General features: G+C 51.4%; 5 protein-coding genes across 5 annotated transcripts; 1 reads left to right on the forward strand and 4 right to left on the reverse strand.

Moving 5' to 3' along the window:
* Positions 1-383: 383 nt before the first annotated feature.
* On the reverse strand, positions 384-3,312 carry BBA_01482 (kinesin-like protein; the record flags this gene model as incomplete). Its single annotated transcript, XM_008596579.1, has 3 exons — positions 384-621; positions 680-3,102; positions 3,193-3,312. 3 exons carry the CDS (start codon positions 3,310-3,312, stop codon positions 384-386), a joined length of 2,781 nt encoding a protein of 926 aa, XP_008594801.1.
* A 1,310-nt stretch (positions 3,313-4,622) lies between these two features.
* BBA_01483 (DnaJ domain-containing protein) lies at positions 4,623-7,203 on the reverse strand (the record flags this gene model as incomplete). Its single annotated transcript, XM_008596580.1, has 3 exons — positions 4,623-6,190; positions 6,246-7,058; positions 7,116-7,203. The coding sequence occupies 3 exons, from the start codon at positions 7,201-7,203 to the stop codon at positions 4,623-4,625; spliced, it is 2,469 nt and encodes an 822-aa protein (XP_008594802.1).
* A 949-nt stretch (positions 7,204-8,152) lies between these two features.
* On the reverse strand, positions 8,153-14,403 carry BBA_01484 (Cobalamin (vitamin B12) biosynthesis CobW; the record flags this gene model as incomplete). The annotated part of the gene is made up of 19 exons (XM_008596581.1): positions 8,153-8,449; positions 8,533-8,765; positions 8,916-9,027; positions 9,119-9,223; positions 9,293-9,373; positions 9,442-9,478; positions 10,059-10,141; positions 10,411-10,552; positions 10,606-10,815; positions 10,868-11,168; positions 11,228-11,661; positions 11,919-12,078; positions 12,147-12,450; positions 12,872-12,894; positions 13,059-13,326; positions 13,400-13,895; positions 13,947-14,043; positions 14,161-14,244; positions 14,304-14,403. 19 exons carry the CDS (start codon positions 14,401-14,403, stop codon positions 8,153-8,155), a joined length of 3,567 nt encoding a protein of 1,188 aa, XP_008594803.1.
* A 382-nt stretch (positions 14,404-14,785) lies between these two features.
* On the forward strand, positions 14,786-16,503 carry BBA_01485 (Mob1 family protein; the record flags this gene model as incomplete). The annotated part of the gene is made up of 2 exons (XM_008596582.1): positions 14,786-15,001; positions 15,076-16,503. 2 exons carry the CDS (start codon positions 14,786-14,788, stop codon positions 16,501-16,503), a joined length of 1,644 nt encoding a protein of 547 aa, XP_008594804.1.
* A 1,065-nt stretch (positions 16,504-17,568) lies between these two features.
* BBA_01486 (C6 finger domain protein, putative) lies at positions 17,569-20,118 on the reverse strand (the record flags this gene model as incomplete). Its single annotated transcript, XM_008596583.1, has 5 exons — positions 17,569-17,797; positions 17,920-18,719; positions 18,792-19,480; positions 19,538-19,565; positions 19,618-20,118. The coding sequence occupies 5 exons, from the start codon at positions 20,116-20,118 to the stop codon at positions 17,569-17,571; spliced, it is 2,247 nt and encodes a 748-aa protein (XP_008594805.1).
* Positions 20,119-23,050: the final 2,932 nt, after the last annotated feature.

The following is a 23,050-nucleotide window of genomic DNA, read 5'->3' on the forward strand; positions in this document are numbered from 1 at the left end:
TAAGAAAGTCAAAAGAGGTTATAATCAGCTGTTAGAAAATCGCAATCTTCACGCCGACGTGAGGATCTCAGCCCTCGGGTATGACATATTCTACCATCTATAACATGGAAAGGCACGCTTGGTTATATGCGTACATTCGGGCATGCGACAAAAGACGTTGCGAGTGGGAGGAGGGGAAAGAGAAGAAGAACCTGTGACCAGACAGCCATTGTCGAATCAGTTTTTAATAAACAAAAAAGAACGAAATCATCTTTTTTCTCGTCAGGACGCCCTTGATTTGGGAAATTAACAAGGTCTTCGTTTCATTATGGCATTCGTCGTCGTTGTCGTCGTCTCATTTTTCAGAGGGTGAGGCAGGTGAGCGCGCAGCGCAGTCCTAGCCTTTATGACTTGCTGAAGAACCAGCTTCCGCGCTTGTTGCTGACGGCGCCGTCCGTTTGCTGAATGTTTTGGATCGTAGGCACGACAGGGCCGTCTCCACCGCCACCGCGAAGGGGTTTGGCGATGCGGCTACCAGCGTTAGCGAAGCTGAAGCCGCCACCGCTCGAACTGAGGCCACGGGTGCTGCCGGCCTTGGCGGCCTCGAGGCGCTCCTTGACCGAGTTGAGTTGTACCTCGAACCTGGGAACCGGAAGCGTTAGCAATGTCGTGTGTAATTAAGAGTGTAGTGGCCACATACTTGTGATTGGCGGCAGCCATCTTTTCTTGGCTGTCTTGCAGCAAACCTTCAAGGCTCTGAATGCGCTCGTTGCGTGCAATCAACTTGCGCTCTGCAATGGCCACCTCCTTCTTCAGCGCAGAATTTTGCTCGACAAGCTGGCGCTGAACTTGCGTCAGCTGCTCCAGGTTTCGCTCCAAAAACGCCATCTTCTTCTGCTGGGCGCGGTTGTTTGATGATCGCAGAACATTGTTATACTGCTCGCGAGTCTCATCGAGAGAAATCTCGAGTTCCACAACACGCTCACAGCGGTTCTGCAAATCTCTCATCAAGCTCTTCTTCATAACGTCAAACTCGGCGATCTGCTGTTGAACCGTCTTGCCGTTGGCCATGGGCGCGGCACTACCAGACTTGACGCGCTGCTGGAGGTCCTCAATCAGCGTCTTCATCCGTGAGTTTTCGGCAGCTTTTTGCGATGCCTCGGCCTTGAGGTCGTCTACCAGCTGGATCTGAGCATTATGCCGGCCAGCCAGAGCGCTCTCGAGGCGAGCCTTGACTTCCTCAATGTCGGCCTCGCCCAGGTTCTTGGCCAGCACATCCTCGTACTCTTGTTGAAGACCCTCAAGTCGTACCTCCAGCTCGTGGCGGCGGCGCGAATCCATGTCGCTGGCGGGTACGCTGTACATCGACAGCTCCGCCTGTCGTACGATGCCTTGCGTCTCAATCATCTTGGTCTTGAGCGCCTCAAACTCCTCAGGAGCAATAGTGTCGCCAATCTTGCTGTGTTCATGGAGAGTCTCGATATGCTTGATGGCTTGGGCAATTTGCTTTTCGTTCTCGCTGAACACTTCGCCGCCCAGATCAAAGCCGGCCATCATCTTGGCCATCTTCTCAGCCTTTCTCTTCTCCTTCTCATCAAAAGCAACGCCATTCTCCTTGGCACTCATCTTGACATCGAGAAGCTGCTGCTTAACCTCATCAAGCTCAGCGGTAAGCTCCGAGTTGGCCTCCTTGAGCGCATCCATGGTGATCTGCGCTTCCTTGCTCTCAAAATTTAGACGCTCGAGCTGCATCTTGCACTCATTGACTTCGGTGGTAAGGCGCTCGTTTTCTTTGCCAGTCTTGCTGTCGTGCTCCTTGAGGAAAATCAGTTCCTCCTTGGTCTCGCGCATGAGCTTCTCAGCCGTGGTAGCTTGAGACTCTCGCTCGGCAAGCTGGTCCTGGAGCTCATTCTCGCGTCGGAGGAACTCTTCGCGCTCATCCTTTTCTAAAGCGATGACAGGGGTGCTGGCACGCTCCGAAGGAATTGGCGTCTCGGATCGGTTCTCGGCAGACAAACGTGACGGTGTCGAGGGGCGCTGTAGCTGTTTCGTCTCGGCGGGCTTCTTGGCGATGGCGTCGGTGATGGGGACGGCCCATCGATCCTTGGGAACCGCCTCTCCGGAGCGCCATTGATTAATTTCACTCTCAAGACTGGAAATATACGACTCAAAATTGGTGACTTGACCCTGGGCCTTTTTGAGAAGAGCTTTGAGCTCCGAAGGGCTGAGTTCGGCATTGACCTTGGCCTTGTTCTTGATGCTCTTGGCCCTAGTACCAAATCGCAGGGTTCCCAGAGTCTCGGCGTCGTTGTAGCTGCTAGGGGAGCAGTTGATGATGAGGGTGGTGCGACTGTTGCCACCAAGAGACTCTTGCAGGATTCGGGTCAATTTTGAGTCACGGTAGGGAATGTGAGAGGATTTTCCGTCAGTGAGAGCATTAATGACCATGCCGAGAGCACTCAAGCTCTTGTTGATCTTTTTGGCCTCCTCCAGGGTCTGGCCGCTGGCGCCAGTCTTCCCCACCTTTTCGCTGCCCGCCAAATCGACCAAGAACAGCTGACCGCTCTTCGCCGAGCCGGTTTCGACATTCTTTTGCGTGATGGTAATGACAAAAATCGAATGCGATCGTGATGATTCTTGGTTCATATTTGTAGCGGCGACGGCACGGGCGTTTCCACCTCGTCTCATGACCTCGTAAACTTCCTGGACACTGGAGACGTAGATTTCCAGCAGACCCTTGACGTAGACGCCGCGGTTCTTCTCCTCGTGGACGGGGAGATTGTCATTTTGCGGCGCCAAAAGATCTCTAATTCTTTCCATGTAGATTTCCATGTAGCTTACACGGACCGTGTACTCGATTGTGCTGGGGCTGGACATGATGCTGGCGAATATCTGCTCGACGATGCGGGGAATGACACCGCGCCCAGATTCGTCGTCGATGCTTGTACCCATCATGGTGTATGATTTACCGGCACCGGTCTGGCCGTAGGCGAAGACGGTTCCATTGTAGCCGTTGAGGATATCATCGACAGTCGGCCGGATCGAAAAGTCGAAAATGTCTTGTTGCTTGCAGTCCATGTCGAAGACTCGGTCGAAGGTGAAGGAACCCTGTGCTTCTTTGGACTAGGGACGAGGCCCGTGTTAGTCTGCCGAGTGTAAAAATGCGCAACCAGAGGCAAAGAGGCGAGAGGTTTGTGTCGGGAGACTACATACATCGAGCGAGCATGTGTCATCGCTCTGAAAGGTGACGATGGGCTTGCCCCCAGAATCGAGTTCGATTCGATTCTGGGGACGGAAGCGCGCGACAACCTTGATGCTGTTTGCCGCGGACATGGTGATAGCAGCCGGGCCAAGTCGTGGCCGTGGAGTGTGCGAAACAAATTAGAAAAACAAAGGGAGAGAGGAGATGTCGAAAGGGGGGACTGTTTCTCTGGGTAAGTTATGCCACGCGTGTGTGAGGAGCGTAGTGTGGACGAAGAAGCGGGTACAAGCACAGAGCCCGCCCACCCAACAATGCGGCAAGCTGCCTGGGCTTGGTGACGGGTACCTTGGTACCTTGACAGAGATATTGACGGCGCGGTACCTTACGAATCAAGACGGCGCGGCGCGGCGGGACGATGGTGGGCAGGGAATAAATAGGCTCACAATAAGGCGGTCAACATGGGGGCTTAGCACAGCAAGTAATCTAACATAATTCGCGTCTACATAGACCGTTCAAAAACCAACGTTTATGGAAAGACGCGTACAAGCATAAGTTGAGCGTTGTTATCAAAAGGTTCACGTTTCAGCCACTGGCCAAGGTACTGACTGATTAGTTATTAGTACCTACCTACGGGCAGGAACGGCAGGTGGGCGGCTCCAGCGAGGCATAAATAGGGTACCTTGCCACCCAGCCAGCCAATTCAGCGCCACGCGGGCTGTCATTTGCGCCAATCTGACCTCGTCAATGCCACCAATAAGTCCTCATTAATGAGGAGTGAAATTAAAAAATACAACCAAGATAAATTGTTAGGGGAGACGTATTGTCATTGAAATTTTCACTTCATAACTATCTTATAAATTGGCAGCGGCGCGTTGCGCTTCAGCAGCTACCACGCCATCCGACTTGTACTCGGTACTTCTGCCAAAACTGCCCCTCATCGGTGTTGCATCAGGCCTCTAGCTCCCTCTCACATGCACACTGCATCAAGGAGAATATCCATATGGCTCGCTCGATAACTGATTGGAGCCAGAACCGCTACTGATTAGCATCATTTTGATCAACCCGCCATACTCTATGCAGTCGCAAACGCTACATGGGCTCCTAAGGACCCAGCAAACTCCCAGCGCTTCCCAGTCCTGTCCGTTCACTGCGTCGGAAGATCACCGTCACAATCGTATACGCGAAAACAACATATCACTACAAGAAAGCACTTAAGTTGATTCGCAGACGCTAATCTAAATTGTTTCCCACTCCAGGTCATCTCATTTCCTCGACATCGCCCAAAACTCCAATGCTATTGCCATATCTCAGCCCTCGTCGCTTCCATGCGAGCCATCTTTGCCTGTCCCACCTCCGTAGATAGGATGAAAGGCTACTCACCTGTAGATAGCATTAATGTCTTTGCAAAAAAGATCAAAACGGAAACACCGTTCTATGCTCCTTATGGCCCATTCTTCCTCTTCATTCTGCTGCGAAACGCCATAAACTCTCTGAACCGTTCTTCGTGGCCTTCGCAAGCTGCGTTCCATCGTCGGCGCACATCATTGTCCTGCTGGATCCAGCTGATGTACTCTGTAATATCACTCTCTGAGCGTGAGCCCAAGAAGGCGTAGCCCTTAGATTCACGGTCGCGCCGAATGTGCGCATTTCTCGTCGCAAAGTGGTCGACAACCTGCGAATTGAATAGCTCCCATTCCTGAAGATACATTCCAAAATCGTCAAGGTACTTGTTCCACGAGCTGTCGCTGGGCATCACACTCTCGATAGCAACAGTAGGGGGTGGTCGAGGTGCGACTGGTGGTATGGGAAAGACAAGAGGCTGGACTTTGGGCATTTGCAACGGTACCTCGTCAGATGCCTTGGACTCAAAAGGTAGATTGTCCTTGAGGTCACTGAACGATTGTAGTCCTGCCTTTGGCTGCGCAAAGGGCGCTACATTCTTGAAATCTTCAAAGCTTGCTAGAAACTCCTCGCTGTCCTCAGAGCCTCGCGCATGCGGCACAGAAGGGGTTCCAACATGACTCGTCGGTGCAGATTTCTGTGCGGCTGACTGTGAGTTCTCGGTGGCTGGCTGCGCGTCATCCGATCGCCACTCAGGTCGGGTCGGTTCAACGTAAATGTCACGAGCAGACGGTGGTGGTCGAGGTGGTACCGCTGGAGGAGTATCTATGTCCATCGGGCTCTCTGTCGCCTGGTCTTGGGTCTGAGCCTTGCGTCCAGACCAGTCATACAAGTCTTCTTCATCGCTATCATCGATCACAATAGGATTATTCGCATTCGACTTGACAGGTCTATTCTTTCTCGAGTTTGTACGCGATGCCCTTGTTGGCGATGCTGAACCGGCAGGTGCTTGTTGCGGAATAAAGGTTTGCGGACCAAACTTGTCGCTCCAGCCGCCGGGATTGAAGCCTGTCTCATGTACTGGCGCTTCTGTTGTGCCAGGGTCACTGCTTGGCTTCGGGTTTGGTGACTCTGGGTTGGACTGATGAGCGCCCGGCCTATTAGTAGGAGAACCTGCGGTGAAATTCCACGGATTGTTCGCAGACTCTTTTGAGAATTTGGTATTGATGCCATCTAGGTTAGTCTTGTCAAAGCTGCTTTGATGAGCAGGACCTCGGCGTGAAGGTGACTGGCTCGAGGTATGGAAAGTATCATCGTCGACCTTGAAACTGAAGCTGTTATCGCGAGCTTTGTCAGCAAATTCTCCTTTTCTGTAAGACTCGTGTGGTAAATAAAATGTATTAGGGTCGTTCGCATGAATGAGACGAGCGAGCATTTGTTGCAGCTGCTGCTCAAACCGCGGACTTTCTTGCGGTGCAGATAGGCATCCACTAGATGCTGTGTTGTCAGGTTGAGGATTGTAAACACTTGATAACGATCCAAAGTAAAACGACGATGAGGCAGATTTGCTTCGGGGCGAATGTAGTCGAGGAGTATCGAGCGGATAGGTTCTGGGAATATTTGCATACATATTTTCCGTATCTGGCTGGGCATGAGTCGTAACAACATCTAAAAGACTGGTTAGAACAGCTTGAGGAACGTGCGGAGTAGACTAGGTGCATACTTTCACTGCGCGGAGCCTGTTGCTGGTAAGCAGATTTTGCGTAAGCACCTGCTGTCCCGCTGTCATGGTTATTGGCCCTCGATCGCCTGGTAGCATCGTCCCCTGAATTGCTAGCGGTCCTTTGTATGCCCTCAAACGGATCAATCTTTTCTCCACCATGCGTGCTGTACTGCGAGCTATAACGGGCATCCGATTGTGCACCATTGTCCCTAAACTGACTCAAAGGGTCTGGCATGGGAGACTGTTGCTGCGATCTAATGTCGTAATGCTGTGGCGCGGGTTTTCGGTAGGAAGGGTCATGCTGGGTCGCTGTTGGCCGAGTTGCTTGACCCGTGGTTCTCGTCCCAAATGACGCTTCGGCACGCTCCCTTCCTGTCTGCGTACGGGGAGGGGGCGGCGGCGGTTCGGGCTTTGCTTGTGGTTTCTTGGCCTGCGACTTACGCATAGTGTCAAAGGCCTTTGCTGCATTCTTCTTGGTTTCGGGGTCTGCATTGGTATATTGCTTGGCTGTAGGCGGAACACCAGCTGAAAACCTGGAGGACCACCTTTGAGCTCCTCCACCTGGAGCTGCTGGCTTGCCACCGGGAGGGTTGCGGCGTGGTGGTGGAGGAAAGTTTTGTGCGGCCTCGGACCATGGGTTGCCTTTGCGCCCAGATGCTGTAGGATAACGGCTGGTTCTACCACTGTAGGATGCATCGTATCTGGCTTTTTCGGTCGCGTCTCCCAGGACTTCGATTGCACATTGAATGATCTGAAACTTGGCATTCACTTCTTGCTCTCGTCCAGGGTTTCGGTCTGGGTGGTATTTCAGGGCTGTCGTAGTGTTAGCAAAGTTCTGGCACGTCCAAAGGATACAGTATCTCATCATACCGAGTTTGCGATACTGCTTCTTGATTTCCGTTATATCTGCGGTCGAAGGCAACTCCAGGTCCGCGTAATAATCTCGAGTCTCGCCCATTGCGCGTCTAGCCTACGCTGGCAGAGCAAGGGTGAGCTACTAAGATGCTTCAAATGGCAGCAGTATCGACATAGGGCTCTTCTTGTTGTGAAACTCGTATTTCTCGTTTGTCTGGTGATTTGATCGGGAAAGGCTTCGTGCGGGTAAGGTTATTGCGGCACTACAGTTCTGCGCAGTGTGCTTGAAGTTTTCGTTTTGGCAAACGAGTACCAAGCGCCATGCAAAACAACACGAGGCGGGTCTTTAGAGAGCGCTGTAGCTGTGAGAAAAACACTCGACGGTCATGTGTTGAAGTCAACGGCCTCGACGTATGAAGTGCGGTGAATAGGGAGAAAATAACCTCAAGCTTGCTAGCATGCGCGTTCTGGTAGGGGTTGTAGTTTATGCATTGAACTGCAAATGCACGTCGTCAGATCAGCCGTGGGGCTTGTCCCCGCGGTGACGCAGCGCCGAGCAGGTCATGGTGAGGCGCAGCGTGGCTCAGCTTCTGGCCTCAACGTTGACTGCGAACCAAAGTAGAGGGCCAAGGTTTCGGAAAAGTCGAAGATAAAAGAGCTGTCATTCATTGCGATTTCCTTTTCCTTTTGTGAACAATAATTACCTGTAGAAATAGCACTCGCTGTTGCGACGGTATAAGTACACCAGACGGCCAGGCCCCAGTTCAGAGTGTGCTTGGTTGTCGGCCAGCCAAGGCTCGGCCAACACTGGACGGTCACAAGGCTGAGCGGCAGGTACGAAAATTCGGTTGATATCCAGGGCCTAGTCTACAAAAATTTCTATAGTCTCACTACCGGCATGCCCATCCATGAACAGCACATGTGGTGTCGGTCACCATACATGGTGGGTGCATAATCGCTGTCGATCCCGCTGTACAACCCAGAAAAAGGCAAAAAGAAAGTGACAAGAGCAATGTGGTTAGCAAAGGTCGACGGTGACGGGGCAATATCGGTTATTGAGGCGTTGCCAGAGTTTCTGCCGCCATCTTGGCTTGCATCTTCTGGCGCGCAGCCAGGATCATCTCATCCCGCCGCCGCTGCAGGGACGCCTGTCTCTCTTCGCGATTGGAGCTCCAACCCTTGCCCTTGTTGTCGTCACTGGTTGTTATCTGAGAACCGATCTTGTCTTGAAGGTTGTATCGCGTGATGAGGTCGGGCTGCGTAGGCTTGTCCACCTGCCGCGTTGCCGGCGCACCATGAGCCGAGGCACTTTGGCCAGGCGGTGGCGGGGGCTGGAAGGTAACGGGAGGCTGGCAAAAAACATGTTAGGTTAGCGATCAGGGCGCCGCGCGAAAGAAAAAAAAAGCGACGCAATGCCGCGAAATGCACTCACTGTTTCTAGGCGGCCAGACAATATCCGCTCTGTTGTGCTTTGTATGTTGCCGCCGTTGCGCTGGAGGTCCCAGAGTATGCCTCGCCGGTCCGCCTGGGGAAACATTTGCTGTATCCGCTCGACCGCCACCTCTCTCGATCGCAAAAAGGCCTCGGGCGATCGTGTCGTCGTTTGAGAAGATGTACCAGAGAAGAATAGATAGCGAATGACTAGGCCGGCAAAAACCAGCACGCCTACAAAGTAGGGCAGAGAGATTTGTTCGTTGGCCATACTATTGATGCTGGCCGAAAGCTGCTGCCAGAGAGAAGCGGAGCGTCGCGAACGCTAACAAGGAACGGGAGATAAGGATTTCAATCGCGAGAGGGGAAAGCAATATGTCGTACGTCGTTCTGACGTCTTTGCGACTTTAGCAATGTTGCTGTAGCAGGCGGGCGTGGGATTGTCGGAGCTTGTGATGCCGGTTCGCCACGGCACGAGGGGATATTCGTGTCCCTCCTAAAATACCTAATGAGTACCGACCGATTTACTTGGGTAGTTTGCCTGGGTAAGCCAGCCGCGCATTCACCGGCGTTGGCCACGGACCCACTTCGGCAGGAACAGCAACTGCAGTTACACCAGAGACTCCGTAGGCAAAATGCTTTCGCCAAAACATAATTCCTCTTGAGTCTGAATAAGAAAAAGACGAAATCAGCTACATTATACCATCACCATACTGTTCAAATATTCTGCAATCAGCGCAAAAATTCGAAAGCCGTCTTACAACTCGACTGTCGCGTGTCTGCGGCTCCGCAGCCTTATGTGGATACGGGTCATATTGACCGCAACTGGGGCGCCGCCCAGACTAAGCATCACAAAACAAAACAGCTTTGTTTTTTTAAGACGGAAAAAAAAAGGCAAAAATAAACATACAGCAGCCGGTGTTCGCTGGTCGTCACCGACCCAACTACTAATCTGCCGGTCAGTAGGTTAACTTCAGCGGAGCAAACGGGACGCGGTGCTTTCTACTGCCTATGGCCGTATGTATCAGCTTTTCGCTACTCCTGCTCTATAACTCTTCGAGGATTTTCGAAAAGCCTTGCTTGATAACGGGTTTGCAACTTTGGCAGGTACCAGACTGTCAACAGCGGTTCGCACCGAGTTTCGTTGGCCGTCGAAAAAGGGAGGCGCGAGATCCTAACAATGTGCTCACGGGCTTCGATGCGAACGAGCTAGATGAAGAGCAGAACATATCTCCTGCCAGTGGCCACGCGTAGACGAATACAAGTTTGAAACACAGAATAGAAGGAAAGATTTTAAGAGCAGTATGAAGCACATCGGGGCTCGCCCTGCTCAAAATAAAATGGCAAACAAAAAAGTAGTTGCCAAGAAATTCAAGTAATAATTATCATATGTTCCTCTTCACTGAAAACCCGTGACGCTGTCCAACGCGCCAAACCAAGGCTAGTGCGGGTAAATTAATACTGAAAACCGACGACCATGGGTTGCGGAAGCACCAGCATCTTACAGTACACCATGTTTCCCCTTACCACGCGTCGCAAGCAATTGCGGAATAAATCATGATAGAAAACGTATTAACAATTCCCCAGCCTGCCGAGTCCTGCCGTGACACCTGCTTGTCGTGTAAGAAACATAATACAGACCGATTTCACAGCCAACGTGGCTAAATAACCAGATGGCCAGGAGAATTGTGACGCAATTCAAACCATTAGACTCCCAATACACTTCGTGTGTAGCTCAAAGAGTAGACCGAGACTACTAAGCCCCAACAGCCCCAGAGTTGACAGCTGTTTCTAGATCACTGTAATGCAAAGTGATTTCTCGCTGCACAACAGAGGTCAGAGCGTGTCAAGTACCGATTGCTTTGAGACGAAAACTTACTCTTTCCTTTTGCCAGTGGCTGGCATCCCAGACAATGTACCATCCTCTTTCATGACTCGGGCCAAGCATCTGAGGAGCCATTTGCTCATCTTTGGTGAGCCAGATCTGCAGCTTTCGATGCCAACGCCAGTTACGCCCATGCCTGATGAACAACGATTAGCATTTTTGCTACATAAAGGAGAATAAATTGCGTACAATTCCTGTGCTGCCATTTGCTGCTTGATATCGGCGGGACAGCTGTAAAATATCCAGAATAATGTCTCCTCATTGAAACTGGCAGTCTTGGTCTCAATAGCTTGAACGTTGGTGACATTGTAGCAATCAGGAAGACGAAATTTACTGGCGTGAACTGTCGGTTTCGGCAGATTATCGTCAAACAACGAATAAATCTGAGTCGAAATCGGGCTAGAGGTTCAAATTAGTATGGCGAAGGGGAAATGCGAGGTTGTCGTCTTACTCCGGTGATTGAATATCAAGACCCAGCGAGTTTGGGTCCATTCCAACGACCAATGCATGGTAGTCGGGATAATTGTTCATGAGCGTTCGCATACCCTTGAGCCCCCATTTGTCGGCATCGGGCATTCCAGCAAGAGGATCTACAGCGCCTTGTGCTTCATCTCCTTTTAACTTGTTGATAAGGCTATCCTGAAGCGACAGGCCCGGTGAGCCTCCTCCATTGCCAATGTTTGCGAGCTGTTTGCTTAAGCGATCAGCTGCCCGTGAACGACTGTCGTCTTCCGGTAGCTGTGCCGAAGAACCTGGACACGATGATAAGCAAAGTAAAATAACAAACGGTTATGATTGGGCATATCGGTACCTGCACCAATTGCCGAAACCTGCGATCTTGGCTCATTGGCTCTGTTATTTGCCGACAGTGCATTCAGTAAGCCATTCCCTCTGTTCCCTGTCAGCCCTGGAGATGATGCGCTTTGCGCACTGATCCCCAGCGACGACATTAAGCTGGCACTCCTCTCTTCACCATTAACGGTCCTGTTTAGAGGAGGAAAGTCATCCACACTACTTGGCGTGACCTGCTGTCCTAGTTGATGTCCGAAACGTAGAGAGCCCGGATTCGCCGTCGATCTCGGGTTTGAGTTGTAAAGCTCTTCTTGACCCGTATGTTGAGATGATAGAGGAGTTGGTTGGTTACGTTGCACGGGTGCGCTCACGTTCCTTGAACCAGCCGTCGACCACATCGAGGCTTGCGAAGGGTTGCCGAGTTGGGAGTTGTTCGATAAAGAAGGAAATTCGCTATAAAATTGAGTTAGCATCACATTCAAGAGCTCAAAGTCAGACAAAAACCGCGCATAAGAGCAATGATTACTCATTACCCTTTGACCACATCAGCGTAAGCCAGCCGGTCCGGCGACAGGCCATGTGCAGGCACCATAATTTTCATACGGTATCGCTGTGGTCGCTCGAAAGGCAGGTGTATCAATGCTTGAAGGGGACGGGGCGATTCGGTGAAAAGGATACGAGAATGTAAGAGCAGAATGGAAAGAACATACGATAAGTCGAGGGGTGCTGCCTGCTGCGATCCTCCTAAGCTTTGGGCAAAGCTGATACCTCCCCCCAGTTGCCGATTCGGAGTCTGAAAGCCTCCGTTGCTGTTATTCCCCATGGGTACAGCTCCGCTAAAGGCCCAGCTAGAGTTGCTATTTCCTGACGCTGCACAGTGGTCAATTAGCCCGTACGTGACAGTTGCGGAGTCCATCATCGTCAAATCGCTACCGTACCTAACTTTCCGTTCGGTAATCGACTCGAAACAGCACGATTTTGCTGCTGCTGGGGTTGCTGTTGTTGGCCTCCAAAGTTGCCTGGCATCCCTCGGAGTGTTTGCGGTACGCCGCCACCTGTGATCGCTACGTTAGCAACAGACATGAGCTGATGTGTCGCCGAGCGAGTTTCAGTAAACAGCCTGCGATCCCTTCCGTGGTGCCCGGTAGATTCGGCATCTACGCTTTGCGTACTGGATAGCGGCTCTTGCGCAAGGCTCGCGGCCAACACTACCGAGGAGCACAAGGTCGGGTAGCGCGATGGCTATAAGGGGCAGCATCATGCCATCACAGAAGCGCTCAGATCCATTTCTTCTGGGTATTCCAGTCCAGGGCGAGTCGAGTCGGATATGCACAGACGATCGCGTCGCAAGAACTCGAGGATGGAAGGAGGCGAAACCTACCTGGTCGATTCATGATTATCGTTGGCGCGCGTGGTTTTGATCAAGCGGTTTCGCAGGTCCTAGTCGTCAGAGATGGCTGCGCAAGTAATTAATCACGGTCGCAAACTTGAGCTGAGATTTTACAAGCCAGCAGCGTATGTGTCGATCGTGTTTGCTTTGGCGTTGCGTCCGACGAGCCCTGGCGCATCGTAAATGCTGTCCGGATTGAAGTGGGCCCGCTCCAACATCAAGAGCTGGGCCAATCATGAGACTGGAAATGGGGACGTCGCAGACGACTATTACTTTTGGTCGAGCGCCACGTCGCGCTGCAAGTGGTCTATTGGTTAAAGAAGACAATTACGTGAATCTACTATGCACATTGGGATGCAACGTTGATTTGACTTTTTGAGTTGATCACGTTGAGTTTTTGCCGCTCAGTGAACTAGGCTCCTGAAGCTCTGCTCAAATCCTACCCCAGCCACGTGCCTACCGATAAAGATGATCTTCCCGGAAGCGGGAGTGGGTTCATCACTGGTTGGAGCATCAATCAGCTCAAAAATCTCCCTTACACCTTGTAACATCTTTATCTCGCCATTGTCGAATATCAGCCGACCTTTGCAGCGGTGTATTTCGAATTTCTGGGCTTCGTCGGTACCAGGGAGCTCATTCTCCCACAATACTTGCCTGAGCCACTTGTCAACTTGCTCAAGCTGGGTGGGCTTCAGCGTGTCTACTGGGATTGTAATGGTTGATAGGTTCTGAGAGGGTCAGTCCATGTCACACAGCCGCGCACTTCATAAATATGACGCAAGTGCCGAGAATTGAACTCACAGGATCAAGGTGACTGTGCGCGTTGGTTTTCGGTTCCGGTTCGTTGAATTGATCGTAGGCGTGCAAGTCAAGCAGGAATCCTTCCAACTTCGGTACAACGCTCTTTTCCGTGATATGGATCTTGGCCAGGCCGTTTATAGACTGTATTCGGTCCTTCACGCTTTGCAGCTCTTCTTTGGTGACTAAATCCGCCTTGTTGATGACGATGACATCTGCATGCGAGATTTGAACGTGAGCGGTAGTCATGACAGGGCCGTGTCCGTCATGGTCGTGGCCTTCAACCTTGCCGCTGGGGTCGTCGAGGCTCTTCAGGATGTTCTTTGCATCTACTAGCGTCACAATACCATCAAGATAGATTGTGCTGCCGAGGCCGTCGTCGACCCAAAAGAGAGGGGCAAGGTTGCCGGGGTCAGCCAAGCCCGTGGTCTCTAGCAAAATGTAGTCAAATGCGCCCTTCTTCGCCATCAGTGACTCGATTGCGTTGACACCAGTGTCCCTGGTTAAATTAGTTTTTCGTTGCGCTAACTGGGAAAATTTGAAAGCTCACTTGACTGAGCAACAGATGCAGCCATTGCCAACTTCTAGCCACTCTTCCACTTTTTCGTCGCCTTTGTTGACGGTAAGTGACTTTTCAATATCCAACGCTAAATCGAGTCAGTAGAGTCTCCAGTTGATTACCCGAATTTCATCTCACAATCTCCGAATTCTGTTGCAGAGATGAGTCAGTCCATATTGCAAGTCATCGACTTCTGGCGTCGTACCATTCATAATCACGGCAATTTTCTTGCCGTGTTGCGCCGTAAGAATGTAATTCAACAATGTTGTTTTTCCAGCTCCAAGATAGCCTGGATGTTGTTAGAGGCCATTCAAGTGCTCAGTATAGCAGCTCGGCCCAAAGCCTTACCAGTGACAATTGTGATGGGCACTTTGACAGCGATTTCCATCACCTCCTCCAGTCCCGCAGTATCAACAAGCTCTGGAGGAGCGTCATCGTCAAAATTCATGGCGACTTCTCTAATTCAAGCCGAGTAGCGTTCCGGCAGTGCCCAGTTGCCAGGTTTTGGTGATCCAAGAAGGGCGTTTCGCGCAAAGTTGGAAATGCCGCCCACTGTATTTCTACTATTCATGTCAAGGGTAGCTTGGAGTCTTAGCTTGAAAATGCTGATGATGTAACCGCAGGCGAAGACCAGCCACAGGTGCCCACAGGCACGACTTGTGGCGAGTGTGTTGCATGCATTTATCGAGCTTCACCCGCCAAATTATGCAACTAGTGAATTCGCGAGACTTGAGCTCACAACAGGAGAGTCTACATGCGCAAGCAACCGTGCTTCCTGTACCATTGAAAGCTGAGCCTACCCGAACTGTATAAGCTGCCCATTATCTGTAATGGCGCTGGCACCCAGCTCGCCGAGGCTGCCCAGCCCTCCGCCGGCTGCCGAGATCCAAATGACGCCTAATTCACCGTCTGGAGGTCCAGCTGCGACACTCGAAACGACACAGATGGAACAGTCTCTTCTTGACGCCAACTCAAAACGAAGGATACATCCGGGAACAAAGGCTGCTGATATGGCGGCTGGTCCGCCCCTTGTGCCTCTAAGCGAGGTGAATCCTTTCCCTCCGAGCCCTATGCGGCCGTTCAGACGCGGAAGAGTCGCTAACTGGTTGCACGACTACAGCTAGAATCAGCATTCTCGCTCCAAGAGCACCTGGCTGCTCTACATTACAATCTCACAGCGCAGGGCACTCGAGCACTGACGCGGACCACAGCCCACCAAATTGCGCAGCCCCCGGCCGGTATCGATCGAACGCTGTGGCTCTACGAACTTTGCCGATTCCTCATCTCACAATGCAACGCCCTCATTGTCGGCTTTTTATTCGACACACCGCCATGTAGTGCTGCGACCTGCCCAGAGATGCGCGCATCCGAGTGGCAGTTTCTCTGTGCTGTGCATGAACAGCCCAAGAGCTGCTGCGCAATCGACTACTGCTGCCATACTCTCGACTGGGCTGCAAACGTGGTATCAGATCAAAACATTTTCCCGAGCCGCTTCATGATACTGAACGACGCACAAAGCAAACATGTCGGCCTCAAGAATCTGGTCAATGTTTTTCGTCGTTTGCACCGCATCTTTGCGCACGCATGGTTCCAGCATCGCAGCGTTTTTTGGGCTGTGGAAGGGCAGAGCGGGCTGTATGTCTTTTTCAAGACAGTCTGCGACCTCTATGACTTGTTACCTGCAGAGAATTACAAGCTTCCGCCCGAGGCCGAGGGTCTCGAAGCACCAGAGGCCGTCCCCGAGCTGTCTGCGAACAAATCACCGACTGCGACGATTCCTTCAAGAACCTATTCGAGAATCTTGAAGCCAAGCTCACCACCGCAGGAAAATGCCGGCGGTGCAGCAGCCAGTCCCGAAGATAACATGCAGCCACATGACCGAACCACGACGAGGCGGCATATTAGAAGTAGCCCTTCGACAGGCAGCGCCGTGATGACCGTCATGGAGACGGATGAGGAGGAGCAGGACTCGGTGACGCGAGGACTGGATAGCATGCACCTAGGTGTCCCATCGCCGCCCAATATGTCACGATTTGCAGACGAATCCGAGGTTGCAGAAGTACCCGTCGTCGTGAATGAGGAGGCATCGGACAGTACATCAACGGCGCATCTGAGCAAAACAAGCGAGGCTGACGATGAGTCTGAGGATGCCAACAAGACGGGCGCAAAATGGGCCACTGAGGAAGAGGCGAAATCAGGGCCGGCAGTTGATGAAAAGAGCGCTAGAGTAGCCGAGCCTGTTGCCGAGGACCTCTCCACCATGCCAGCGGCATCAGACGCGTCATCATTGTCTTCAGACCCTTCAGCACAACCAGAGGCAGAGGAGAAGAGCGCGGACGCTACATCTGCTGACCAGGACAGGCCAGCGGCAGGCAATAATTCGGTGACAGACGAATCAGACGGGCCAGACCGGGAGGCTACTAATGATGCGGATCATTCTCCGAGCAGTGGCAGCGAAACCACGCCTGCGACGACATCGTCCGCAACCACCACGGCATCACCTCTCACGGATTCGTCAAAGGAAGAAGCAGTAAAAGAAGACCAGTAATATGCACTATTGTATTCTACTGAAGCAACCCACGATTCTTGAGCCCTCTCATCACAACACATCAATGATTGCTACACTCATACAAATAATCTCTAGCCAATTTGTAGGAAACGATACCTTTTATTCCCATGGAAGGGTGCATCCCTGTAAAAATTTGACCAGGATTTACCGACTGTAAATCTCTCGTGTCGATTATGCCGTGTCCCATGGTCCATGGGACTTGGCAATTGGGAATTTAGCCCAGCTGGGGCGGCGCCACGCATCAGCCACTTTCCCCTTTACCTTGGTTTTTTTTTTTTTTTTTCCTTTTTGTTTGCGATGCCAATTACTTCACCCATTGTCATCGCACTCCTCTCTGTACTACGACTGCTATCGACCTGCTGGACGGCCTCCTCCCAGACGACGGACTTGCTGGTGTGGACGGTCCGAGCTGTCAGATGAGCGGATCATGCTGTCGACTGCAAGAATCCAGCGTTCAAGACCCTCGACATTTTGCCCGCAACACGCCCCATACCCATCCATCCATGTTTCGGGTATTTTTTTCCCTTGGTCTATCGCAAGCCTCTTTCTCCACAGGTCTCACAGCCAATGTTTGCAAACCAGGATAGCGCTGCCATCGATTTTTTTCTTTCGCTCCTCGTGTATTCGCATTCCTGGCGCTTTACCTTTAGACCCTCCGTCGTGTGGTCGTTTCTTTTTTCCTCTTGATGGCTCCAGAGCGGGGGTGTATATAGCAGGGGAGCGAAGATAGGGCAGGTCGCCTTGACAAAGAGAGAGAGAGCTGGCCGTTTTGCCTTGTCCGTCCAATATGCTATTAGTTGCTGTATATACTGACTTTGATTCTTTGCTTTTCCGTCCCAGTGCCGGCTAGTAGAGTTTCGTCGAAACTGAATACTGTGATGCTCGATCAATGACCACCGCTCTCATAAGCGCTCATATGTGCTCATACCAGCAGGCTATGCAATGCGCTACCTAATCGTTGCCGCCAAGTAGACTGATATATGTCTAATAATGAATAACCAAAATATGCATCCCTTTTCCACCACACCTGCGTTCGCTGCCGCTTTATTGTTCCATTGCAGCTCCAAAATCAAGCTTATCAAACAGTTTCCCTACAACTCGAATATAGTCAAGCTGCGCACCGTCCGCTGCATTATGCCGTTCATCAGCAAAGTTGCGAATACTTTGCAGTATCGGGCTGAATCCTTCGCCGTCAGGTAGCCACCACCGTATCGCCTTGTCGTCACGGAACAGTTGTGCTATTTTCGACCGAAATGGGAGAGTCTGGATCGACCTGTTTCAATTTGGGTTCAAGTGTCAGCGTTGACTCCCGAAACAAAAGACACTGACTGCGTGTATTGAATCGTCAAGCCAAAATTGTCCTAATCGACCGTTGCACAATGTGCAGTTACATACCCCATAGTTTCCAGAAGCGCAAATCTTCGCCACAACCACACGCGATGGCGCGTATCCCGGGGGAGGAAAAAAGACACGAGTGCCAGAAATATCCCGAGGCCTGAAACAACACCCTTTGGAGTTGCAGGCCAGCACCCCAAAGCTTCGAACAGTTGGCATACGGCATAGCTGTGAAATAGTAAATCCGCCGTAAGTTTGTCGCGAGAAATCGTCTTGCCCAGCGACTTGTGCAATATGATTAGCGAGTGCCATTCCACCAGTACGATAGTCGAGCTGAGAAGAGGGGGATGAAAGAGCACCCCCGGCTCGCATGAATCCACGATATCGTCTGCATCTGGCGCCGGCCGCCACGAATAATCACGAACAGCGTAATCCGGCATCGTTAGCGACGAGTCCCATGTGTCTCTCCAACACTTCAGTTGAATTGCGAGTTGCTCGTGCTCTTCGAAAAATCTCGACTCTAACATCTCTCCGTCTGCTGCATCCGAGAATAAGACAGACATGTCGTATCTGATGATGTGGAGTCGTATCAAACGCTCTTCGGCTCGCCATCGTATTTCATTCGGCTTCTGCTTGATTTTCTCTCCGTAGTACGCGGCGGCATCGGATAACCAGTCTCGCGATAGCTTCGACCGTGTCAATCGGAGGAATGAAATGCCAGCATCGAACCGAGAATACCACGTCAGACAAATCTGGCCAATTCGCGTCTTCAGGATTGTTTGGGGCGTGAATAGTTTCGTTAAAAGCTCCAAAGCCGCTCTTTGATGACCCATCAAATTGAGCCAGTCACCTAGGTATTCCTGTATGAAAACGTGTTAGGAATTATTAATCAAACATGAATGGCATTGAGTAAAGACGATTGCCCGACAAACCTCTATTGTTGCTAGTTGTAGAATACTCAGGAGCGTAGGGAGATTATGCGTCTGCTCCTCTTTTAAACACTCCAAAAGTAGCGTGATACTGCGGTTGTAGTAAAGTAAGAAGTCTCCAAGTTTTCCGTCTGGTTGTTCGGCGCTTCGCAAGTAAGAAGAGAAGGCGACCACGGCATTCAGCAACAGCCGATTCTTTGATGCCTCGATAATCATACCACGAACAAAGAAGTTGTCTGTGTCGTTGGTGAGAGAATAATGATGGGGAGTCACGTTCTCGTATAGATACTGCAGGTGAAGTTTGTAGTCGTTAGGCAGATTGGACAGATTCTGATCTCCCATCAGAAGCGAGTGGAAATTGGGTTGTTGGTGACCGGGAACAAGTTGGTCTACCAGGGTCGATGTAGCGGAAGATGGTGACAGACTGTAATTTCCACGCGAATTGCGATCCGATATTTGTAGAACAAGCTTGCTTTTTAGTGCATGCTTTGGAGATGTGCTGTCTTCATCCTCGTCTGGTATCGTATCGAGAGCCCCAGAGCGCTTAGCGTCATCTTGCTCTGCGTCCTCGGAGTTTGAAGATGTCGGGCTCTGAGTCGAGGCCGAATTGGAGGTGGATTCTTTCTGTCGAGTGCTACCCTTGGATATTGATGCATCAGGATAGACGCAGTCTCGACCCCCTTTGCGACAGCCTGGAAGAAAGTCAGGTCAGAGATGTGCGTAATACAGACAATGTTGGAAACTCTTACGCTCACATATTGGGCGAGCTTCATCGCACTACAAAGTCGTTAAAAACCATTACCAGGCCCAAACGAAGATGAAGAATTACCTTAACTCTGCGGCCTCGGCAAGTAAAACACCCAGATCTTGTTCTGCGGTGCTTAATCTGTTCTGTTTCCGTAGCGGCTGCCGAAGCGGATTTTCGCCTCCCTTTGGATATTGACTGCTGAAAAGCAAACGAGGGCCCTGGAAAACCAGTGAAATGTCCAAAGTTTTGGTAATTGAGAGGGACGGTATTGATGGGCAAAGGTTGTCCAGCTAAAAAGGAATGGTTAAGCTCTTCTTGGCTCCTGGGCGCGTGCGCTTCTGCGCCTGCCATGACCGACGAAAGAAACTGTGGATAGTTGTCCGCCATGACGCCCCTCCCACCAACTGCAAGGAAGTCGTATTCCTGATGTTGGGTATGGCAAGCTGGCCTAGATGCAGGGCATAGTAACTTGGGGTTCTCAGCGTCGCAGACGTGCCTTGTTGCCGGGTTGTTCCGAATTGCTGAAGAGTAAAGACGAGAGGAGCTCAGAAACAAGAAGGCGAGGCGTGACCAGGATAGCATGTGAGGGCTGAGCCGATAAATCAAAAAGTTTATCCGTAAATCAACGCAATCATTCAAAATACACCCTGCTCGTTGCTGGAGCGCGCATTCAGAGGGGTTGAAGTCGGCGCCGTTTCAAGGGAAGGCCCCAGAGGGGTGCAATAGAATGATGGCAGTGGAAGAGAAAGCTGAACTGCTAACGCGGTTGTCCACTAACAGCCTGTTATATTAAATGGGAAGGAATCCCTACTTCAATGAGGCGCTATCCCTCTTCTGCGACCTGTGGAAACCAAGGGAATGGTAGCATAGGTCTGGCCACTGTAGGTAGACAACGGAAGTAGCCGAACAACGCGTGTTATTCTTTCAAAAAGAGCCACAACTTAGAAAGAGAGCTGTTCAAGCCTGTCGGCGGAGGCGAGGAGCGAGAGGTTGGGCGTCCCTGCAAATGAATTACACTGCTTCTCAGGGCAGAAGACGTTGAAAGGGAGGCTGACGGCTATTTTACCAATAAATCTGCGTTGAGTTCGTGTCCGTAGCTCATGTATGATACCACCGCGGGGTTTGTCGTTTAATAAGAGTGTGCTGAAAAGCGCTGAACCTTGTTGCAGATCACACCAATGGATTGGCTGCCAGCTCGGGGGTCGTTGACTGGCTGGGGCGTAAACCCGGGACAAAGAGCTGCCGGAGACTGCGGTAGATTTGTAGGATTAACTGATCTGTACGTGAGAGTATGCCAAAGAAACTTGTCGGAAGCGGAAAGGAAACCGAGGTGACGTGAAGGAGGAGGAACCAGAGGCCAACGGAGGAGAATCGGCGGGTAGAGCAAGATGGCTCCGCCCAGAGCAACAGTCGTAGATTTAGACGAGCACCCACCGTGTCAGTCTGAATGAAGCCTAATTGCCGCAATCGCTATATAGTTTGGTGGCACAGAAAAGCATAGGAGCCTTGAATCTATGAGATGTGATCAACCTGTCGAGATGGCTTAGCGAGTCAACATATTTGTCTTTCGTGGGCGTGTTACACACTCGGCGTCGTGGGTGTTTCAGACACCCAGAAAACCTTTGATTATGCAGCGACCTGCAGAGGCTAAGGCATCCCAAAAGGAACCGAATGACGGGGAACTAACCAGTCATTTGCAGGCAGACATTCAAGGGCAGCCAAATCTAGCACCGTCCCGCTAGCTGCAGCAAGCAGGGTGGTCACCTGAAGGGGAAAGATGGGCCTGGTCACACTGGGAAATGCGACGAGTGCTGATGAAATGGTAGCGCGGAGGTGTGAATGATTTTTTCGAAGAACCCTGTCGAGCTACAATGCAGCAGGATGGAGAGTTCTGCCCTGACTCATCCGAATAGGGCAAGTGACAAGGGAGCGACTAATGAAGGAATAGTACAAAAGAGGCCTCAGAACTCAATATGAGAAAATTGAAAGAGCAGAGAGGAGGATGTATGAGGTAAAGTCGGAGAGGGAGCTTTCGGTTCGTCTAGTTACCATGGCCAGCTCAAACTGGGCAAGGGAAGCCGTTAGTGCTGGTAGCCGTCCAACCCTTATATCATTATCGAAGATTGCTCTTGTTAGTGCGATCATTCCAGGCACGCAATTGAACAGCCCGCGTAGGCCTCATAGCACAGGAGAATGGAGGGGAGGAGCAGGCAGAGCGGAGACAGGAGAGGAGCGAAAGCCTGTCAAGCCAAGGGGACCTCCAAGAGCACCTCCAAGAGTACCCCCAAGAGTATCATTTTGTGAAGTCTAGTTGCGACGACAGTGAGGGAGCACGCTGATCTCTAAAAGGGTAAATTGACGAGAGCCTGGTGTAAAAGCGTTCTGGAACAGGGCAACGGTTCCCAGCTGTGGAGTGCTGATAATCGTTGCCGTGTCGTGGCTAGACAAGGACAGGGCACGGTGAACCACAAAAGACCATCGTCAGCCATCCACCAGAGACCACATAGTCAACTATGAGGACCGGTAAACTGGCTGAAAGATGGGGTTGGTCCAATAGGTAGCACTGGTGGCGGGTAGTATGTATGAGTGGTACGCACTAATGGCGGCGATCTGGGACATTGCTACCGGCCACGGAGGCTCCGCAATGTAACAAAGAGAGGGCCAGAGCTACCTTTTCAGCACAAGTGGATGCTGTTTTTTTTTCTGATTATTATCAAGCATTGAATCGGTTCCTATAGCGTGATCCGGCAGAGTGATGTTGGGACGAGCAAAGAGGTCTTGCGTGAGCGATTCGTTGTGCACGGAGCGCAACGACTGTGAGTTTTCCCGTTGTCCCTGTCCGGGTCTGGCCGAAAAGCGCAGCAGGCGCGGCAAAAGTGCTGATGAGGTGGCATCACGCATTTGGTGATGGCAGCTGAGAAGGCCAGGATGCAGCCAAATATGTAATCCGTAGACTGCGTCCGATCAGCCAAGCCACTTCAGGCGGGCAAGGTCCTGTGGGGGATCACCGTCGAGCTGTATGCGTGCGTTGAGTGGCCTGTCGTCGTTTGACGATGGCTGGCTTAAATCCGGTAGGCAGGGCCGCCGGGTGGGCTAACCATAAGTTGAAAAAAAAAAAAAAAAGGCCATGATGATGCAAGATATGGTTACAGGGGAAACGTAATGAGCACATGGGCTTGTCGAGGAGGTGTAATCCGTAAGTTTCGGTAATATCTTTGGTTCGGCTTTGCCGTTCTGATCCCGGTGACGGTCTTCGCTGGTCATGTGTGTGTTTGGTTTCGGGCTTGGCATGTCCGTCTTCCTGACAGTATTGCCCAACCAGGCAAGCTGCAAGTACCGAGTAAAGCAGGATAAAAAAAAACAGGTACTATGTATTTAGCAGTGCAATAATGTATTATGTAGATAACGTCGACCCCATTGCAGGTGTGCCTTGGTTGCCAGTGGCTTGGCAATGCACTCGCTCAAGACAAACGCGGCAGTCGCTCAAGTACCGTGCTGAACTTGGTTAGTTTGA

Source organism: Beauveria bassiana (genome assembly GCF_000280675.1).
Source record: "Beauveria bassiana ARSEF 2860 unplaced genomic scaffold BBA_S00003, whole genome shotgun sequence".
Lineage (NCBI taxonomy): Eukaryota > Fungi > Ascomycota > Sordariomycetes > Hypocreales > Cordycipitaceae > Beauveria > Beauveria bassiana.